Source organism: Micropterus dolomieu, linkage group LG06, assembly GCF_021292245.1.
Source record: "Micropterus dolomieu isolate WLL.071019.BEF.003 ecotype Adirondacks linkage group LG06, ASM2129224v1, whole genome shotgun sequence".
In the NCBI taxonomy this organism is placed as follows: Eukaryota; Metazoa; Chordata; class Actinopteri; order Centrarchiformes; family Centrarchidae; genus Micropterus; species Micropterus dolomieu.
In genome coordinates this window covers 24847570-24870661 of record NC_060155.1, presented here as the reverse complement: position 1 = coordinate 24870661, position 23092 = coordinate 24847570, and the positions used below count along the sequence as shown (strand labels likewise).

General features: G+C 39.5%; 1 protein-coding gene across 1 annotated transcript in view; it reads right to left on the bottom strand.

The window, feature by feature from the left end:
* The window catches only part of ctnnd2b (catenin (cadherin-associated protein), delta 2b), a 165073-nt gene that overhangs the window by 114118 nt on the left and 27863 nt on the right, over positions 1–23092 (bottom strand). Inside the window, exons 2-3 of the mRNA XM_046051113.1 lie at positions 22158–22294; positions 2291–2403 (exon numbers count right to left, since the gene is read on the bottom strand). Coding sequence (XP_045907069.1) covers positions 2291–2403; positions 22158–22289 — 245 coding nt within the window. The 5' untranslated portion in view covers positions 22290–22294. The remainder of the gene's footprint in view (positions 1–2290; positions 2404–22157; positions 22295–23092) is intronic.

Below are 23092 nucleotides of genomic sequence, written 5' to 3'. Positions count from 1 at the left end.
TCCCCGCTCGCTTAACGGAATCAAAGAGGAGAAAAGATGATGGATTGTGTGCATTTATTTATGTGTGTGTATGAGAGAGAGAGAGTGACACATAGAAATGAAGACAGAGGCTTTAATCGTGTTACATTGTCCTGAGTGGCAGGCTAAGTGCATTAACACTATTGTGTCAGGAGTGCTGTTTTCACATTGAGACTGGTACGGAATGTGTAAAATGTGTTCTTCGAGCTCAGAGCAGAGATGAGGCTAGGGTCCAAACTCAATCAGCAGCAGATAATATGACAGTCTCCTCACATTGTGTACGGTTTACCTCTTCATAGCAAAAACGAAGGCCCTGAACAGACTAATAAACTCCTGTGACAGCTGCACATTGTGTCAGTCTTTGTGAGAAGTAATTGCTGTTTTTGATGAACAATAAATAGCGTGTCATGTTTGCAAAGCTGAGGATTTGCTTTGTGCCATTTAGACCTGAGCCAAAATTAATTTAAACTACAAAAAGCAGCTGTTTTGATCAACGTGGAGTGTGACAGAGTTGGCACAATTCACCCTTAAAAAAAAAAAAAAAAAGTCATTTTGCTCTCAATTGCTGCAACACCTGAATATCATAAACACGTTAATGAGTTTAATTTCAAGACATTTGCTTTATGTTATCATGACAGAAGGCCATGTTTGTTTCTGGCAAATCCAAAAATGCAGAAACAATTAGGGCTGACGCCGAATAGTCGAAGATTTGATGCTTTGATGGCTAGAGCCTGATTCGACTGTCAATCTCACAGTCGAAGCTTCGCAACGGCGTTACGATGATCATACCATTTTGGCGATATGGAGGAAAACTCACAAAACAAGACCGGTGAATGTGGGGCGAGCAGAGAGAAAAGGGTCAACAATAAGACTCAGTTTAGCTGCAAATGTACAGTGTAAGTTACACTCACCTGATATTAAGGATTCATTATTTATATGAGAAGTGATTTGATCATTTGTCAGTCTCATGATCACATCAAATCCTGATTAACTCTGTTAACTCTGAAGCAAAGTTCTATCCTTCTTCCACAAAGTGATCTTGATTCATTCCTCATGCACCTCTGAGCTCAAAGGTGCTACAGTATGCGTAGTTATGTGCAGTGAAGAGCTTCAGGATGGCAACTTGATCCCTTCAATAAACTTAAGTCTGCCAGAGAGTTTTTTGACAGATCTATATACTTTCTTAGGGCATGCCGTGCATATAAAATTTGGTTTATAAGACTATCCTTGAGCTTTTATTGTACTCCCAAAGAGATTACAACCTAATTCAACAACCTCATTTTGCAGCTCTGCCATGTAACCGCATGTCCTGCATGTTCACCTCCCTGTTGGTATTCTGTTTATTTTAATTTTGAAGAGTAAGAAGAAGGATAATAACAGTGAGTGCTGACAACAGCTAATATGTGTTCTTAAAATGAGGTGGACTAAACTGAACATTATTACTGGAATACAGTTGTTTAAAACTTGATAAAGATAAAAAAAAACTGTAGCTGATTAACATAGTGGAGCATTTAGCAGCTAAAAATTTAGATATTTTACTTCAAGAGTTGGTAAAGTCCAAAACAGAGCTAAAAGAGAGTGAATATTGGACTTACATTGGTGGGTAGTCATAACAATAATTTTAAAGAAATGTTTTTTTTGCTCTGTGTCTGCTGGATGTGTAATTAGGTAAGTGAGGTAGCTCTGTTTGAGATGATCACAGCTAATTCTTTCAACGATTCATTTATTTGCTTACAGTTCTAACACTGCAACTGCAATTACTTTTTAAAGATAAACGCTACACACACGGCAGCTTCTTTCAATACACATTCCTTGACAAAACTTTGAGCAATGAGCCATAAACTGAAAGCAGTGGACCACGCTGCAACTCTGCCAAAGCAGGCAAAAGGGAAGCAACCACATTTCTGTATCTCTCCAACTCTGATGTGTTCATTGTGTAAATCCATAATAAAAACAACAATATAAATACATGTTGCAGCTCTGCCAAGTAACCGCTGTAGTTGGTGTGTGGGTACAAGAAAACACAATCTGGTAGACCAGAGGAATGCAGGACAATATCTCTCTCTTTCTCTGTGACTTCCAAAGCAAAACGACAGTGTTTCTGAACTGTGGTTTGAACCACAGAGATGAATTTTGGACAGAAATCAAGGAGTGCACCTCTAATGTGACCAGCTGTAAAGCCAGTCACCTGCAAGAGTACAGCTGACACACACAGGCAGAATGTACAGAAGAGGATCTGACGGGTGTGAGGCAAGCACACACATGCACACACCTGATGCTAGTCATGCTTCCAGTCTCAGAGCCAAGCTTGCATCTCTCCAACTGACTGGCAACAATCTGTCGTTCGGCTTCCAGCTCCCTGGTCAGACGTTCAAACTGCAACTCCTGGAGAGAAAGAGAGAGAGAGCGAGAGAGTGTCAAAACATGCTATTTATTTATTGTCACATTTACAGTCATACTGAACATTATTTTGGCTCCATTGTCTCTGACACATTTTTAATTGTTGTGAAATGGACTCTGCAGTCTGTGGTGGGAAAACAGGCCAGACATCTCTGTGTCTGTCAGTTTCACACTGCCAGATATTCACTGAGAAGAGTTTGATGTGTCGCAAAACTGTGACACCAAACTAAAGCAAATGTGACATTTGTTATTCTGCCACTAAGAAACAAGGAAACAGAAGTATTGGGGGTTTTATGAGAGAATTATTATTTTTATTATTTTTTGAAATTGTGTCAGGTTCTCATGAAAACATTAGTCTAATGCTTGCCTCACAAATTATCTATATACACTAACTATATAGAATTGCATCCCACTGTCACCATTATGGTGGTGGCTGATAGAAGAGTTTGTCAGTCACATCACCCCAGTTGAAGACCCATTCGGTTGTTTCAGTGTAGCACTCCCAGAAGAATCACTCTACTGCTGGATATAATGTATAGCTTAAATCTGATTTCATATAAATGCACTGACTGATTAATATAATGTATTTATAAAATGAACATTTCCATTTAAGTTGAGTATTATGAACTGTTGAATATACACATTTTGGTCACCTATAGACGATACCATGCTTCACTGTGGAAATTCTTGCTGTTTAGAATCAGGAGAATAAAACCTTGAATGCTGAAAGTTAGAGTAAATCGACAGGTATTAGTGTTACTCTTAATGGCGCCTAAATTCCTGAAGGAGCACATATACAAAACGAAAATTCTCCTATAATGCTCCAATCTTCAACAATCACCCTCATTTGTAAAATTTTCATCCAAATGTGGCCCAAATGTTAAACAAATTTCCAGAAAATTTGCTAAAGAAATTTTTTTACTGAAAATGTACAAAAAACTGGTTGATGGAACCAGACTCATGCACAAATTCTTAACCTAAATCTCTTTCACTTTTCAGTGAGGCTCGCCACCAAATCGACACAAACTTAACTTAAACTTGATAAATACAGACAGCAAACTGGCAAGGCATGATGCACATCATCATACTAACAAAGTGAACAAATTATTCCTTTCATATAGTTTCATTTCAGTTTTATTTGTGAGATTAAAGCATTCAAATTCATATAGGAAATATTAAGAAAGGCAGACTATCTGTACTTCACAGGTCTGAACTTATCAGGAATTACGTTGCTGCTGAATGACTTGTATGTTCAATTTAAGAAGAAATCTGTTCCTATGAGCGGTTCTTCCATGAGGCACATTGTTTTTACACTTAATTTATGCTGTTCAATGCATGACGAATAACCACTAATTAACTGATAAACAAACAAACCAACAGATGATTACAGTATTTGTGTCTGCTGCTGTGATCATTATAGCTGATTAAGCACAACTGATTTTTACCAATTTGTGAAAAAAAAAAACCCAACAACAAATTAATCCACCAGTATTGCGGATTGTTTCAAACCAAATTAAGAGCATACAGTGCATATATACTCTAGAGCACTGGTGCTGAAATTATAAATTACATCCTAAATTGGTTTCTGACAGTTTTCTGGTGCGTTTCCAGACAACAAAAGTGATGGAATTACAACATATCATGTCAGATCGAGTGATTTAATCACTCAGTAATCAGTATTCCACGAGCAGCATGAATACAGAGGAGCTATTCTGAAAAAGATATGAGCTCATCTAAAAACTATAAAACTTTAAATTGTGGATCTGTAAGTGAATGGACCTTCATATATTTCATTTGATTTGACGGTCAATTTCAAAAAACAAAAGTTTTGAAATCGCACATGACAGTAATTCTGTGTGTAAGTATCTTCTAAGTGACACAAGCACACATACATGCATTAGAAATAGAATAGAATCTGTTTTACCGTCATTCTTCTGTAAATAAAACACTTAACACATTGGACTATGTCGTGCTCAAACAGTAAATGTGCGTGACAAATCTGTTGTAAATCTATCACTCAGCCCTTGTGGCTTTTCCCAGCCAAACTAAGCTCCCTACATTCAGAAAGCAATTACATGTGATTAAAAGTAAATAAAAAGTCAGACTGCTCTGTTTGCACAGACACGATCAGAGAGACAACTTAACTTTAGAATAGTTTTAACATTTGAAATGCCCTCAAAATATCATGGAAACACACATTTCCCAGCATGAAAGAACATTTACTTTACTTATAGTGATTTATAGTGAATACTAACAGAGAGCCGAGCGCTGGTCCGTGGGAGCTTAAACTCTGATGATGCCCGAGGCAACTTCAGGCTTCCACCATGATGATACAATTTCATTATAATGAATCATTAATGTAATAAGTTAAGAAATCAAATTGCAAATTTCACTCTAATTATGCACCACTGTCTCATTATTAATGGTAACTGGACACACACGCGCAGGCACATTCACAAGCTTATAAAGAAACATGTCTGTCATACATATGCAAATGTGCACACACTGCATAAATGCATTTGCAGGGATTCTGCAGATTGCGCATGCAGCCTGTAGACACATATGACAACACAGAACTTCCACACATAAATTAAAGCTTGCTGCTGTGACACGGAGTGGACACATATACCCATAGCATTGCTAGGGTTATAGAAAGTTTCCCATGGACTTCATAGCACAGTTAAGTGCAACTGCCAAACCGCATATTATACAGTAAGTAGGTTCTGCTGTAAAATACAACATGTAACTTCTGTTGCAGAGAGTAAAACGTTGTAGAAAATGTAGTCAACAGACTGTTGATGTTAACCTGCTGCAATGCTCTCTCACACACTCACTCTGCTGTGAAGTATCTCAGGTGTGACTACTGTTAAACAGTGAGAGCAATATGCAGACTGGCTCAACATAATGATACATGGATGCGTTTATCTGCACTGTGGATGGAAATATAGCTGCTCTGCAGAAATAGCACCAACATCATCACCTGGCTACATCCGCTGTGCTGTGTTGGCTGTATTTACTGAGCTGAGGATAAATCATTTTTGAAATGGGCACAAATAAAAGTCATGTGATATGATTGCTAACGCTGTTTTCTCACTTAGTGGCCAAGCATCAATCACCACATTGTTACTTAAACGTTTAAGCATGCCAATCCTCTGCAAGAAACACACGGAGGATTTTAGCGCCTATGATTTCATCACTTATAGGCACGTTTGAAGATAAAAGCTGTAATAATTTGATGCAAACACAAACCAGCCACTTGCTACAACGCCATCACTGAGAAATTTCTGTTTACGTCTCAAGCTAAACTAGCGAGAGAGCCGCACACGTACTCGTCTCCCTACTTGATCTGACTTCTTGCAGCAGAATCTATTTAAACTCCCTCATCAGCTGATGTAAAAGAAAATGGGAAAACCCGAGAAAGAACAACCTACTTCGAGGCAGATGAAGGTATAGATGAAACGCTCGTGTTTTTCTTTGTTTTGTTTTCTTGTTTTGGCGCTCCTACAGCTGAGAACACAGACTGGAGCTGAGCGCTGGATGGCGAGCCGTGAGAATTCAGTTTTAAAGGCTTCTTGAAAACATCCAAACAAAAGCGACGCCCCCTCCTCCTCCTCCTCCTCCTCCTCCTCCCACCACCACCCCCCCATTCCGTCCATCCGATCTCTGCTGCCTCCAATTCAGGGCTGACAGGCAGACACCTGTTACTGCAGAGGAAGGCGCAAAGAGACCATGAAGGAATGCAATCTGGGGAAAAAAACTGGTGTCAAAAAGCGACAAAACAAGAATCAAATCAGGAGATAAGAGAAACCAGTGAGCGCACATACCTTCACATGGACCATACTTCACAGAGAGATACAAAATCACAGAGTATTCCGCTTTTTCTTTGCGCCCCTCCTCTGTCCCGGGTCAAACACAGCAAGCGACAGAGAGAGAGAGAGAGAGAGACTACAAGTGTCACTTGAGCTGACTGCCTCTCTCTGTCTTGCTGTCTCCGTTTCTTTCTCTCTCCCTCCTCGGGGGCCATGAAACGCACACACGGTGTTCACTGAGGCACAAAGGTCCCCTTGGCAACGGAGCATTTAGGAGCCCCGTGGCATTATTTATGCACCGTTGCATCACAATGGGCCCTCCCACCGGCCGACCCTGCCAAGAAAGCCCGCCGCTCGCCGGTCAATCTCTTCCTCTCTCTCTTTCTCTCTCTCTCTGCCTCCCTTTTTTTCTCTAACCACCAGACCATCTGCACCTCTCCCTTCCCTCCCTCCTCCCCCCAGCCACTGAAAATCATGCAGGGGCATTAGACGAGGCACACGCACTTAAAACAGTAGATTTATAGTACATACACACAATCATACACATGCAGGCCATATCCAAAAAGCCTAGACAAACAAATTGTTCTTCCTCAAGCTAAAAATTGAGCCACTGACCAGAAGCAAATAGTCTTATGGTGGGGGAACAGTGGATAAGACACATGCCTTAAGTGTGGGAGACCCATGTTTGATTCCCCCCTGCAACACATCCACCAACATGTCCCCGAGCAAGACAATTAACTCTTAGTTTCTCCAGAGGCTTGTGACCTCTGACATATATAGCAATTGTAAGTTGCTTTGGATAGAAGCTTCAGTTAAATGAGCAACCTAGAGGGAATGGAGAGTCCAAAAGGGAAGAAACCATATTGCTGTGTTTTACCTTCAATATAACCCCCACTCTGCTAATCTACAAACTATTCCACAAAAGAGGGATCTTTTGCAGTCTAAAGCCCTGGATATATTTGTTTTTTAACAATGTGTAGGCGTAGACAGGTGTCGGCGACGTAAACGCTCCAAAGGAACGCAGGATACCCATGGCAGCCATCTTGCGTACGGCAACGCGTAGTTAAAAGCAAGTATATCCAGGGCTTTAATCTGTTTTTGACCATGATAATGAAGGAGGAACCTCACTTTGCAAGTTGCAAACCACCAGCTACAGTGGTTAACCAACTAGCCCTTAAGAAGGCATTTACAATTATTTTTCATTTAAAAACATATACAGCAAGTTAATAATCAAATATGTGAACATTAGTGAAGCTTCACATAAAAAAACCTCTTACCCAGATGCAGTCTGACTGCAAATTTGAATCCATAGCTTCCCAACAGGTGCCACAGTCGCTTCCTAAAGCATCAAGAAGCCCTGTGAATAACTTCTTCAGCCCGTTTACGCTGCATGAAATCTCTTTTTCTTTGTTTTTGATCTGATTTGTCCACTTCCCACTCCCTGGATGGTACAGTCTAACAAAACCTATCATGACATCGAAGCAGATACATGCTGCACATGCAAAAGCTTCGGCCTCCAGTCATTTCTTTATTCAAATTTGGATTGGCTCAGTTTACGTGGCTGCAGACTGACTGAACACAGGTTTAATCACAGAGATAAGTGGGCCATAAACTGAGCGTTTGGCTAAAACCGGATCAGCTTGACCATCTCAACATTTCAGCCCTCACAGGATGTAAAATGCTGAGGGGCAGCAACTGTGTAAAGTCTCAATTTAAATGTAGAATAATGAGAATGGAATTAAATGTCACATTAGAAAAGTCCCAGTTAATCAGATTGAAACGCCTTGTGGCCTTGTTATTTTTGTCAGTTTACTGCCTGTTGCTGGGAGGATTGCCAATCGACGTTCTAACCCTCCTTTTGTATCTGTAGGTAGCTAAGAATTCTCATTGGCTGACATATCGTTACTTTTAGTCCCTAGTATGGATCAAGCTCCGTAATCCCCCATAACCCTGACATCATCACCAGAGGTTATTTTCTCAGACTTGACAACGCCACTCTGGAGCCACAGAAAACATTTTAGAAATGGCTGAGTTTATAGGACTGTCATTTATGTGTAAAATTGGTGACAAGATCTCATCTGAACTGGTGTACTGCTGTACAACTTAAACATTTTTCAGGAGTGTGGTTAATGATTATCATACTGTACGCAAGTAAATGGAACTGATTTTAAAAAGTGATCTGTAATAAATGGGATAATATATGCAAAATGACTGTCTAAGGTTTTACAATAGAAATGAGTACTGACTCATACTGCACTACATTTTGGTGGTCAGCCATAACAGCTTGGCGTACATGCGTGTATGTGTGTGTCTGTGAGTAATCATAGCTTGTTAAGCAATTAAGCGAAAAGGACAACAATTAACTATGTCTTCATGAGCAGGTTGTACAATCAAGTGCTTGTCAACTGATTGCATTACTAAAGATTCAGCTCCAATCTGAGCTTATTAACGGAGACAGAGGAAAGACAGATAGAGAGTTAGTGTGCAGCCACTAGCTTACAGGAACAGGCTGGCCCCTGAAAACCCCATTAAAGCAATTAGTAAAGTAAAATAAATGACTGTAGGACAATGGTGGGCTACATGGGGAGCAAATTTGCAGTGTGTGTGTGTGTGTGTGTCTGTATGTTTGTGTCTGTGGTGTAGCTGTAGCAGTCTCCCCCTCTCTCTCCAGTGTAAAGCAGTCTAATTGTGCCCCGTGGTGTCTGCCTGGCATTTAGTTGTTTCAGAAGGCAGCCTGTTCAATGAGAAAATGTCACGGTGGCTGTAAGACCACTGCTGTCTGGCGCTATTGTTTTAGGCCGGTAAATGACTAGGTACATCCAGTTTGTAACAGAGTTGTCCCAGAGGCAGAGGGAAACAACAAGAAACGAGAAGGTGGGGTGTGATAGAAAGATGGAGACCAGGGGAGCAGGGAGAGAGAAGTGAGATGAGATAAAGGAGAAGAAGACTTCAGCTGACTGAAAAGCAGTGAGGGGGAAGACAGATTTGAGGAGATATAGCACTCTCCAGATACCAAAACTACTTAAATGTTCATTCCAAATAGGACAGATTTGTCTTGTTTCCCGATAACTGTGGCTGTGGATCTGGGGTTTAATTCCTCTCCTCACCTCAGTCTGTGTTTCCACAACCCCCCACCGTATAACAGCAATGAAACTGGTTTTAAGCACAGGGTTAGGGACGTGAATTATGAACAACTAAAATATTCAGAGCATCTTCGTTGAGCCCATTGTGCTGAAATTGTTTATTCAGACTGTAGGGCAAATGGAAACCTTGAGGATGCTAAAAACTCAAGGCCACAAAACATGAGGTAAACGTCTAAAGGGTAAGAGTTCTCTGGAGTTTTCTCAACATTGTTGCTTTAATCACATTGAAACACCTTGTGGCCTTATTATTTTTGTCTCAGTTTATTGCCTGTTGCTGGGAGGATTGCCAATCGATGCCCCCCCCCCCCAAAAAAAAGCACACTATATCTGCAGGTGAGAAAAGAAAAATGAGCAGCTCTGCCCAATAAAAGCTTTACTGTCCTCAGTGGAAACTGTTTCACTAAATGGATTCAAGAACAAATTTAAGGACAAAATTGGACAGGATCGCAACAGGCCTTTTTAGTTTGTTTTTAAAAAAAATCAGTGTTCCTGTCTGCGCTTGTGTTCGTGTGGACTTCACCAGACATGACCCAAGTACTGTTCCTATTCTAAAGTCCACACGTATGTATGTATGGACCAAATGACCAGAGGGGTGTTTTTGCTCCACTCGTGTCATTAAGGATGCTGACTTGTATGGACTTGGCGTGGACAAGAAATTATGCATGAAACAATTAGCCGATTAACCGATGGGTTGATTGGTAGAAAATGAATTGCTTACTGAGTCATGGTTTGAGTCATTTTCCAGTGTCAAACATTTACTTGTTTCAGTTTCTCATGTGTGAGGATTTGCTGCTTTGTCGTGTCTGATTGAACATATTTAGGTTTTATACTGCTGGTCAGACAAAAAAGGGAAATTTGAATACATTATCAAGCTACCTAATAACACAACATATAAATAAGACAGCTTTGGAAACGTGTTTCTCCTTTTTTGCCCCAAAACCTCTAGTCCCTGTGTTACTGCCTGTCACAATGTCCACCTCTCTGTCCCACTCTCCATTCTCCCAGGCCCCTTTAACATTAATTCTTTACTTGTCCATCCAATGCCTGGAGACTTTTCTCCTGTCATTACAGATCCTGCCACTCCCATCTGCCCTGCGACTACCTCATTCCTCTCACCTGGCATTCCTCACTCAATATAAACAACTCCCAGAGGTTCCTCAAAGGATCATCAAAAAAAATGTTCATGAAAATGGTTCCTTTAGGAAAATGCTTAATTGGCTCACTAAAGAACCTATTTTAAATGGTCCTTTTGTAATTTTTAAGAATAAATGGTTCTTTAAGCATTTAAAATCAAATTATGGGTAGGTTGAAAAACAACTTCATGAACATAATTGTTGGCTGTTTGACATCTTTTTACTTCATTCAATTACAGACAAGTATTAAAAATGTCCAATGGACCTATTAGCCAAACAAACATAAAATCATTCACAGGGGGAACATAGATCTCTAAAATCTTGAGGTCTTGTGGATTCAAACTAAAAGTCAGAAAACATTGAATACATTTGCCAGCTATAGACACATTGACATATGTACATTGTTATACATACATAATAAAAAATAAATTAGAAAGCTATGCTCTAGATGTATTCCTAATTATATAATACAAGTAGTGGCAGTGCTATTTTGCTAAGGTCTGATTGAAACTAAACCTGAATACAAAATCCTTATCTATTTTTAGTCAATCGGTTTATATTGTCTCAGCAATCACACACAAAAACCTTGTGAAGCTAACACTGCGACTACAAAACTACAGCAGTCAAGAAGATACTTTAATACCTCTAATGCCCTTTTAGAGGAAATTAATTGCTTTTCAAGATCTGTAGTTTCCTGAACAAGTGCAGACAAATTCATATATGCAAACCTTAAAACTTGAAAGACCAAACCATCAAGAAAAAACAGTGTAACATGACAACTGTCAGACATCTATATGTCCAAAAGAACAATGATGCTATACCTGAAAGTGCTGGCCCAAGAACCTGCTTTCACCATTTTGTAGAGAAAACAAATGCCCAGCTCCATTTAAAGTGACATACCAAAGGGACACAAAGTGCATTTGCCACCCTCTGCACAGCTATTGGTGCTCTGGTAGTTGGAGTCCCAAGCTTCAAGATAAATGACTCCAAAAACGAGAATGTTTTCTTCAGTTGACTTGGGTAGGCAACATTGTAAATCTGATAAATTGCCAATACGACACTCACAGCCAAGGAAACGTCAACCTCTCCTTTGTCCATTATCATTTTGTGCCCATCCATCTGGACATTAAGGTGCATTCACTAAGTGGCTTTCCGTCACTGCTGTTCAGAATGATTGTGGGTGTTGTGCTCAGTGGATCCAGAAACACCACATTCAAGGCTTACAGCTGTACTCTACACTCTGCTAATTTCATAAAAGAAAAACGTCCATCATGATTTCCAGCAAGGTGATGCTAAAAGTTTACTATATTGCAAGAAAATAAGCCACTTCCACCATAAGAGAAGCTGGATCCTTCATCAAAATTTGCTTCTGAATGCTCGTAGGATGGCTAGTAAATAGAACATAAAGATAAATTGATAAATCGCTAGAATCATTTCAAAATGCATCAGTTTATTCAGATGTAAGGCACTGGATCTATGATAGCTTCAAAAAATGCCTAAGTGGCATAATATTGAGAATTAGTGTAAAGTACTGAATTTAGCAGGTATTCACATAATGGTGTAGTCACAAATAATAGTTGTTGGAAAATCCTGAGTTGAAGACAGCCATACAATAATTGTCCTTTTTTAATAACCGCTGTTAATCAGTGCAATGAGGTTATCACTCAAGGGCCAACCTGGCATAACATACACCAGTTAATCACTCTCTAATATGTTTCATTCACAGCATAAATTCAAGCTGATAAATGTAAAAAGGCTTGAAAGGGGCACTAAAATTTTAACAGAATTAATCAGTGATCAAGAATATATTTAGTTTCTTCATATGCCTAATTTAAATAAGCCATTATTAATAACTATCTTTTCCAAAAAAGAAAATACAGGCTATTAATATGCACTTTATAAATGTAGGAGACATAAGCCTTTACTTTAGACAATGTTCTACAGTCAATTTTCTACAGACAATTTTTTACAGACAATGTTCTACAGTCAATTTTTGTAAAATTGCCAATATTCAAAATCTACACAGTTGATTTCTTGCCTCGCAAATTCTCAGAAGTGAATTTTCCAACCATAAGGCCGACCTCTACATGATAAAGTTATGCACACAAGGCTGTAATAATTTACCAGGGACAATGGACATTAAACACTGTGGTTTACAATTCCATGTAAATATACCAGTGTTAGCTAATAAGCTAATTTTCATCCAGGCAGGTTGTAACAAATTATTGCCCAATATCATCAGTATCAGGCAGGCTGGGTGTAACGGCAGGGAAACAGGAGTGCGGACCCAATATGCAGACACTGGCTAGAAGGTTGCAGTTAAAATAAAGATTTATTTCAACAAACTAAACAGGCTTACATGAGTCCAAACAAAAGGGGTAATCCAAGAAACACAGAGTAATCCAAACGGGGAACAAATCCAAAATGCAAAGAAGTCCGATAATCAAGGAATAATCCATGAAACAAAGAACAGGCAGGAACACTCAGCATAAGATCATGACACCATAAGGACTGAACAGAACTGAGGGCAATACACACACACACACAAACACACACACACACACATACACACACACACACACACAAGCAGGCAGGCAGGGCAATTAACACAGGTGAGACACATAAGCAATCAAGGAGACAGGAAACAAAGCTAGACAAAAACACATGAAACTGATCACTACAAAATAAAACAGAAAGTAAAGCTAGCAACAATACACAAGGACAGGTGAAACCAAACAAGAACAGAACAAGGAACCAATGATCAACTAACCAAACCTAAACAAGAACACAGAGGCAAAGAGCAACACAAGAATGGACATAACAAAATAACAGAAAAACACCACAATAAAACTCAAGTGCGTAAACAAGTACTACAAGAAAAATACAATACAAGATAATACATAAATAGATGATAAAAGTGACAGAAGTATGTAAAAGCATTAAGATTACGTAAAGTGCTGAAGGCAGGTGGTTGGATAGCGGCTGTTAAGTTTGATTTGCCGTAAGCCATGTCTTAAGTTTATGTTTAAAAGTTAAGAAATCAGTGCACTCTTGCAGTTCAGTAGGTAAACTGTTTTTAGTAGAGCGTGGATCTAACTGAGAATGCTGTTTTTTCCAAACTTACTACATCTGTGCTGTACACCACAATCCCCTCTAGTAACTTCCCTTGTTACCCTACCACTGCTAACCTGTTTTCTGAACTGGCTCAGTGGTGGAGGGGCAAGCCCACACAACACCAGTAGTAAGAGCGATCCAATTTAAAGAGTCTGTAGGATGTGTCTCTTTTTAGCTAGTCCGAGGAGCACATTGTTAACTAACTACATTAGCTTTGTGCACTGTGCTGATTCACTTGTATGATTTTGTCTGACTTGTCCTGACTTGACCTGACTTGTCTGAAAAGCTACTCCAGCTCGTGAATGGTCGCTCAGCTTACCAGTTTAGATATATCAAAGATGTTTTTGGTGGCTTGGCATGCACATATTAATTCACACTTTTGTTTGACGATATGCCATTTTGTTCCATTCTGTCTATTTACCTCAAACTATTTTTTGTGAGTATCCTTGTTTCTGTACATTTAATTATTTAGTTTCCTATTAAATAAGCAGATGGCATTGGACTTGAACTTGATGACCTGATAATTGTGGCCTTCACAAGGACCAGGAACAAATATCCTAGGTAAATAAAAAAAATTATTTTATGTTAAATATAGAAGATATAAACCAAGAAGTAATACAAAGTACAGTACATGAAAAATTTATACATTTGAGTTACAATAATTCCCTTTATTCAATGATTACAGCACATAAAGAGGAGGACCATAGCATTTGCTATGTGTCAGCTCGCAAGGTACAGGAAAAGGTCTAAGGTGCAAGGTCCAAGCTTTTATATAATTGTGATTTGAAAAAAACCTATTGAAACTACTGTGGGTATTGAAGTTTAGAACATTTTGAGTGGATGTTAAAGTTATGAATCATCTCGAGACTTTGTTATAGGAGGAGGAAAATAGAGAGAATCGAGAATATTGCCTTAATGATACACCAAACATAGATGTTCAAATACCACCTTTGAATATGAATGTTGGGTATCTGTGGAAGGATGGTGCTGGAAAAAGTAGAAAAAAAGTGGAAAATAGAACTGAAATCCTCAGTGCTCACTAATGCATGAACTGAAATCCTGGCTTTGACTGTGTTGCAGCATCTGTCTCTTTCTTCATTTGCCTGTAATAAAATAATCAGCAACAGACTTATGCTCATCAAATATACAGTACAGTATCTTTTCCTTCGTAGTGTTAACGTCTGCTCAGCTTTCTATAATATAATGAAGCCTAAACACACATACACACACATACACACACGCACACACACACACACACACACACACACACACACACACACACACTCTTTTCTTGCTGTGGCAGGTAGCAGTGCCAACAATTAGAAAACTGTTGACCTTTCCTAGCCCTACCCACAATGCACTGCTTTGCTTCCCCTACCACTACGTTCCAGTTCAAGCTACAGACAGCTAACAATGAAAGAAGTGAAATACACACGCATGCAAATATATATGCACATGTACCTATGATTTGATGATTCGCCAAATTTAGTGATTGTCCAATCATAACTTAGAGGCTGTGGATGTTAAAGTTATGTACATGGTGCTGTAAGCGATACTCTGTAATTAAAGAGTCGGAAGTCTTAAAAAGTTCAAACGAAATGAATAGATTAGTGTGTTTATCTAATCTAATGTAAACTGCTTGCATTAGCATGTCAGCAACTAGGCTTTATTAGCTAGAGCCAACGACGGTTATCATTGATGGATAGAAATGAGAAGCTGCTTTTACTACTGTCTGAAATCAAGGACTCATTGCTTCAAAATGTTACTAAGAATTGTGGTTGCTAATCTGCTGCCATTATCTTTAAAAAGTGCACATGTGTCGTGTGTGAATGTAAAACTTGGAAGGTTAACGTTCAGTCTATCTAATGTGGCTAGCAGGCTGGGTGATGTTGAACTAATGTTGTAATACTGAAGGAAGGTCAAGAGAAATTGTGTGAACATTAAGCCTCAGTTGAAGCCCACTAAATTACAAGCGTAGTACGTTGGATGCCTGTAACTCTTTTTCTTTTTTTGTAATCTCTTTCTCATGTTGCTTTTTATGAACCTTAGCTACAGCACAGTTGTTAGTTGGAAGCCCATTCTGGTCAGCACCAGTGTGAGTGTGTGTGTGTGTGTGTGTGTGATTGCTGCTGTATGTAAATTTACTTGATAGACAAGCCCTTAGCTACGTGTGAAAAAGGCATGACAAACTGCAGAATTTAACTTGCTTGGCAACGTTGTGTAACTTTGATTAGCATCCAGCTAGCTTCCTCAGACCATAAAATTGCAGTTAGACACTCGTTGGGCAGTGAGGTGAGATCCACTATGCAATATAGCATCAAATTACTTCATTTTTCATAAATGAAAAAGCATGAGCACACACAATTCCACAAAAAATCCCTCCTCTCCCTCATGCCTTAAACATTCTTCTATTTTTTTTCTCTGCATGCCCACTTGCATAAGATATAAAACAAAATAAATATTTTATCCCCTTTGAAACCACTTCTTATGAAGTCTGTTGTGAACTTTGAAGATATCTATATTTGGTCATTTAATGAGGTAGTTGATGCTAAGCAAATGTTAATTAATCCTTAATAAACAAATGCAGAGAGTAGCAGTGAGAGAGGGAAGAAAGCCTGATTGCACCCATTGTTATCGCAGGGCTGCTGTAAGAAAACACCTATAAAAGAACATAATGAATCATCCAAGAGTGAGTACAATTACCATAAGGCTTATTGTTTTCAAAAAGCTATTAATCCTGTGTTTTTTTAATCATCTCACATGTCATAACACCAATCCTAAATGGAATGAGTGAGCTTTGAAAGTAGTGCATTAAAAATGGACTGTGCAGAGCCACCAAATATGACAATAAAATGTGGTTAATTAAAAGAATGAGACTGGTAACACTTCAAGAGTATTTATATAATTATGTGCTGATAGGTGAAGAGAGGGGCTAAAGTTTAATTAGGTTTACAGAGAAGATAAAGGTAGGTACATCTTAACAAAACTGCTTTTAGTTTGGATTCCTATGAGTTGTAGGTCAGACCTGAGACAAGCTGTTCCCTGCTGCTTCACACTTCCACAAAGCACCATGATTCAAATGAATAATCATGTAGCTGAGAGGCTGCAGAAATACCACATCCTACCTTAAAACTATTTTATAATCATTTTATAACTATTAGAAAGATTTAATTCTTTGTGTTTTGGTTGTCTTCTCTCCTGGCTGCAGTTTTTCCCAACACAAATTCTCTTATATTCACCAACTTCTTTGCATCCTTGAACGGGTTGTCATGTTTTCTTCTCAGCAAACGCAACAACATCTCTTTTTCTATCTGATGTTACTTCTGTTGCATCATTGTTGTGGCTTGTAAAAACCCAGCAGGAGGTCATGTTGCCAACATGATGGAAATAAAGATTGAAGCAGTAATGCGCTGTGCTTTCCAAGTTTTGGAATGAACAGAACAAGAACACATGGTTGCTCTCTCTGACGAGGGCCGCGATATCTTCATTGTGGGTTTTTCCATGAAAGTTTTAATTGCGTGTCAGGTCTGGTTGGGTGCAGTCTTGTATGTGTCAAACAGAATTTACTGATAGTTGTGAGCAGAGAAAATCACAATGGGGGTATTTTCCAAGCCTACTGCAAATGATGAAATCATGGAGAATGATATTTAAAGTACATTCTAATAGTACTACTAGCATGGATAGATACAGACTGTGCTGCTTTGAGCTAAATGATAACATCGGCGTGGTAACATTATCACAATGACAACGCTAAAATACTGATGCTAAGCAGATGTAATGTTTACAATGTTTTACCATCTAAGTTTAGCATGGTAATGTTTGCTAATAAACTAAACACAAATGATGACAGGAATGTCATTTTCATAAGTCTTGAACTAAATAAAATTTTTAGTGACGACGCTAGCAGAAAAGTTAAGGGATCGCCAAAGTGATTACAACTCATCCAGAGGGGAAGATGAATGTCTGTACCAAATTTTATGGCAATCCATCTGAACTTTAAGACATTTCAGTCAAAGCCACAAATGTTATCCTCATGGATGGAGGAACGGTCAGAGGATCACTAAAGTCAGTGGGATTTATTTTCTGGAGATAATAAATGTCTGTACATGGCAATGGATAACAGTGGATAAGATGTGAGAGGTAACATCCTTGAAACAAGAGGAAAAAATTAATTTGTTGGGGACCATTTTCAGCCACAGAGTGATACTTATTTGTGTGCTGGTGAGTATTTACGACAGCAGGACGCTGATTTAGAGTTCACTTCTAAAGTAATTTAAATAATGAAATGTATCTTTACTGCTGTGAGTGTTGCTTATTGGTTATTACTGATTTTACACCTGCTTTTTCCAACACGTGTGTTTTGACTCATTTGCATGCGCAATAATTAGTGTCTTCCTTACATTTTACTGGCACAAAACCATGTCATGGTCCTTAAGTAAATATGGTCAAAAGCAATCAGAGTATTTAACACTAACAGAATGGCAAAAAGCACCAGAGAAAAACATGAACTTTCTGAATTCATATTTTAAACAAAAAAACCAAACAGCTGTAGGTCCTTGTCTACTGATAGCATGAAACCGTTTTAAGGATTTTTACCACACATTCAACATTTCAGAACTGACTGGATTATTGAATGCTACCAGGCTGTGAGAAAAAGACAGCTAATCAATACCCTGTGCCACTTTCCCTTCATCTGCCACTCAATATGACAATATGTAAGATTTTTCAAATAGGCATATCTCACATTGGAATGAAACTCTTTCATATCTGGGACTTCACACTGCGCTCCACCAATAGCAGATGTGTTGACAGCAGAGATGATGAACGACACGGGCACAAAAGCTGACAGATGTGATAAATACAACGTCGAATGGCTAATCAATCTCATGTGGGAAGAAGGAAACGAAGGAAAAACAGCAGCAGGGATCTCCTGGTGTGAGTCAGCAGAGGCAAAAGAGTCTGATTGGCAGCGTGTGTGTCTGCAGACCGCATGTGTGCATAGCTGTGTATCCAAGTGTGTGTGGGTCCTTTTCTTGGTCTCTCATGCTTGACCTTGTCTTTATGAACCAAAACGAACAGCAAGCTGTGTGTGTATGTGTGTGTCATAGCATTGGCTCAGAAAGTCCAGAAAAATACACCCTTGCTTCCCTTTTACAGTCTGGTTACAAACACTGGCAAAAGTCCAAACTTGTTGAAAAATTACACACTGCAAAAACAAGTATGAAAGGAAGTGACAAATGACTGGCGCGTAAAATAATAATAACTTCACCATGGGGCAGGAGCATGAAATATAACGACTCCAGCTTGTAGTGGAAGAAGTAAGGAGGCAGAGGATAGAGTGAGCAATCTATTCGTCTTCACTTTCTTCAAATAGTTGACCCTCCCTCCATTTCTGTCTTCTCCTCAATCAGCCTTTTCCTTTTTAGACAATCTCATTAGAAGGTCATTACTATGCCCAAGCACTGTGTGTGTGTGTGTGTGTGTGTGTGTGTGTGTGTGTGTGTGTGTGTGTGTGTGTGTGTGTGTGTGTCCAAGTCAACATGTCCTACGTCCTCACTGTGAGGTTCCAGTCTAAAACATGCGGAATCCATTATTTTTTCTTCTCTCAGCATTTTCACTGGCTATCTTTAGCATCTGCCTTTCAGAGTACATTTCCTCACATCCTGTAGTACTCAAGGACACACACAGTGTCCACAGTATCAAGTAGCCACTCGATCTGTGCACCCACCCACGCTGTAACAAATACACGCTGCAACTAGCACATCTTCTCAGATCAGTTCCAGACCAAGTGGCAATCTCCGGGTCTGAAAAGTGACGCCCATGCAGAAGTGCCTTAAACTTGCATTCTTTCTAGTGGCCAGCAGGGGGCGACTCCACTGGTTGGAAAAAGAAGTCTGATTGCATTGGACTAAAAGACAACTTCTCACTTGATTTATTACCTCAGTTGTTACCTAGTCGCTACCACGGTGACCTGTCAATCAGGATAGAGGTGAATCTTAAAAGGACTTTGATCTTATCCACTGCACTGTATACATTTGACCAGCACCGTTGGAAAAGCTAATTTAACAGCACTGTCTGAAAACTAGCCAAAATTAGCTTTAATTATGACCCTCTCGTCCAAATTTTGTCATATTCAGTCACGTCTGGTTTTAAAAACTCAAGATGGCGACGGCCACAGTGCCAAAATCAAGGTTTCATAACGGTAGTCCACAAACCATTGGGTGACGACATGCTGGCTACGTCAATTTTTCATACGTATTCCAGACAAATCTGACATTCATAGTGTAACAGTAGCTAGCTAGCTTTTACAGTGAGTAAAGCTCACTCCCTGTCATCTTATTAGACGTACTAGTGACCGACGCTAGGACCCATGGGTTTTAGCCCCCTGACTAGCGTGTCTGCCTCCCATACCCGAAGTCGCCGGTTTGAGTCAGTGCAGTACAACTCTGGGAAGGTTATTAGCACTAATATCTACCATGTCTTTAAAAGAGTTCTCCACAGATTTAGTTTTGCACACGCATGGTCAAAATCATGATGGACAGCTTCAGGATCAATATCAATAACGCTGAGCTAGCAGCGGCTAATGTTATTTTTAGCTGCTAGCCTTCAGCAGAGATGAGGAGCAGGGTGCAGAGGTCTGTTAAAATCACTTCTTTCGAACTCCACACCCCGAGATTTTTTTCATTTTCAAATGTGTAGTCTTCATCTCCAACCCCAGAGTCAGATTTAATATTACACACAGCTCCCTCTGGAACCACAAAAGGCTTTATTAAACTTTTGTCACATATGCAGTAGTACTCCCCAAGACCGGTAAACACACTTTGATGTGTAAAATCGGTAGAGTTCCTCTTTAAGTTTAAAAACATAATGAGATCTCCCACTAACATCACATATAATCTGCTCTATATTTACTGTATGTTGATTGGTACTAATCCTATGGGAGAGTAAGCTGATTGGAAGTAGTTTTGAAAAACAGTGGTAGTGTGGCTCTGTGGGTGGCAATGCCGATGCAACAGTCCATCTGTTCAACACTTTGGTCCAGATTAAAATATCTGGACAACTTCTGGGTGGATTAACATTAAATTTGGCAGAGACATAAATGGTCGTCAGAGGCGAAACCCTAATGACTTTGGTGATCCCCTCACTTTTTCTAACAGCACCAGCAGCAGGTCAAAATTTCCATTTTCCATTCAGTTCACTGCCTCATCTAGAAAACATAGCATGTAAGGGGTGAACGCAATTTATAAGTCAGTGTCAAAAATGAAAGACAGTTAAAACTGATGAAAACATCAAGAAACATTCTGGCAAAGTCAAGAATACAGTATCTCCATTCAGGACCATTTAGGACTTATACATTTCCAGAGTCAGGAAACAGGCAGGAAACATCACTGCAGATCCATCTCACCCCGGACACAACCTGTTCCAGCTCCCCTCTGGTAGGCGCTACAGAGCAATGTACGCCAAAACCAACAGACACAGAAGCAGTTTCTTCCCACAAGCCATCACTCTGATGAACAGCTGATTTCTGACTCACAGTTTCAGGAACAATTCCTGTGCAATAACCCAGTAACTCTGTCTCTAATCAGCCACCTGTTTACTGGTTTCCACTTATTATTTATTTATTCACCATTCTCTATTTCAGTGCTGTTCATACTATGTCATATTGTATATACTGCATACCAATACACCTACCTCAGGTCATAAGGTCATAGGTATTATTTATTTTTTCCAGCATCCTTTGCACTATGCTCCATCACACTGAACCTGTACATCATATCCACCTTCAACATGTACATAATGATATAATAGTTTACTCTTGCATCCTTTGTACTCTGATCACTGCACTATTTGTTAATATGTCTGATTTTATTTTATTATTATCATATTATTATTTTTTTATTGTATAAGTAAGCACATCGTGAGCAATGTACAATCCTGAGTCAAATTCCTCGTATGTGTACACATACCTGGCAATGAAAACTGATTCTGATTCTGATTTTGATTCTGATCTGTAGCACCTTACGAAAATATCCTGTGGTAAAATAATTAGTCCCTCGTGTTCCTGTGGTACTGTAAGGCCGTACCAAATGAATACCATAGGAACATTTTCTAGTACCACAGGACATTTTTGTAAGGGTCACAGTGTATCTCTACAGCCTAATGTTAGCTAAAAAGAAAAATCATGGTGTGGACTTTGTCCTGTCCCCTTACTGCTTCGTCATACACAGTATCACCAACAAAGCTGCTCAGACTTTGACAAAATGTAGCGAAATGATGCATCCCACCACATTTTTAAAATTACACTGACCAGCGTAGCCTACGGCTTTCTGCAAACAGATCAAAATGTGGTGACATGCTTGTGACACATTAGCTCAGAGGGGCATTCCATCACTTGTGCTTGCTGTTTATTGTCGCCCTGTCTCCCCCTTAAAGGACTGGAGGAATTATCCTCACTACTTCCTGGAATTCTTATGTCAGTAATTGTGACAACCATCCATGTGTGTTGCATGCACACACACACACACAAACACACTTCTAACCTGTTCCTTGACAGAGGCGAGGATGGCGGAGGTGGTTTCAGACTCGGAGCCGTCTCCATTGGAGGCGTTGAGGACGGGGCTCAACATGGTGGCAGCGCTGGCAGTGTCAGACGCCACCTCAGGCACTGGCATACCTCCTGGAAAACAAGGGAACATGCAACTCTTTTACTATTATTAAAGACACTCTGAAATGCCAGCATTTAGGTTGAGTGGCTGTCACACCCACACTCTTCCTACACTCTTGTACTCAAGAACAACCATACACACAAATATAGATTTTAGAGTGAAGGCAGAGGTGAGGAGAGACACATACATTTCCAAGCACACATCCAATATTGACATAGTGGGATTATAGCAAAATACAAGATCACTGGTAAACCAACCTACTGTTAGACTTCTATTAAAATATGGATACCAGCCAGTCCATGTCCATGTGCAATGCATTACAATAACCATAATGCATTTTGATTACATGTTAAGAGCTGGAGTTTATCCCAGCATGCATTTGGCAAAGGACAGTGACCCATCCTGGACAGGTGCACTAGTACATCTTTAGAATCTAGGCCAGTGAGAAGAAAGTGTGCAGACTCTGGGACACAGAGATAATAGTAACAGATCTATTTGTGACAAGATGAGTACCTTTTGTATTCCAGAGTACATCAGTGCATGTACAAACAAATGTATTCATGAATACAGAGATGTGTGTTTTGAATTGTACATTAAAAGTGCACTTTTGCTGCAGTGGGTGTTACCGTAACACAAATGTGCTCTCAAAGTAATGGGGGTAATGCTGCTTTTAGTAGTAGCCTACCACAACTAGCAGAGCTACAATTAGCAAGTAGTAACAAAAATAAAGCAGTTAGGAACTTCATTCGTGCTAAGCATCAATGCATGAATGGTTCCACAAACACAGCAGAATATATCACACACACACA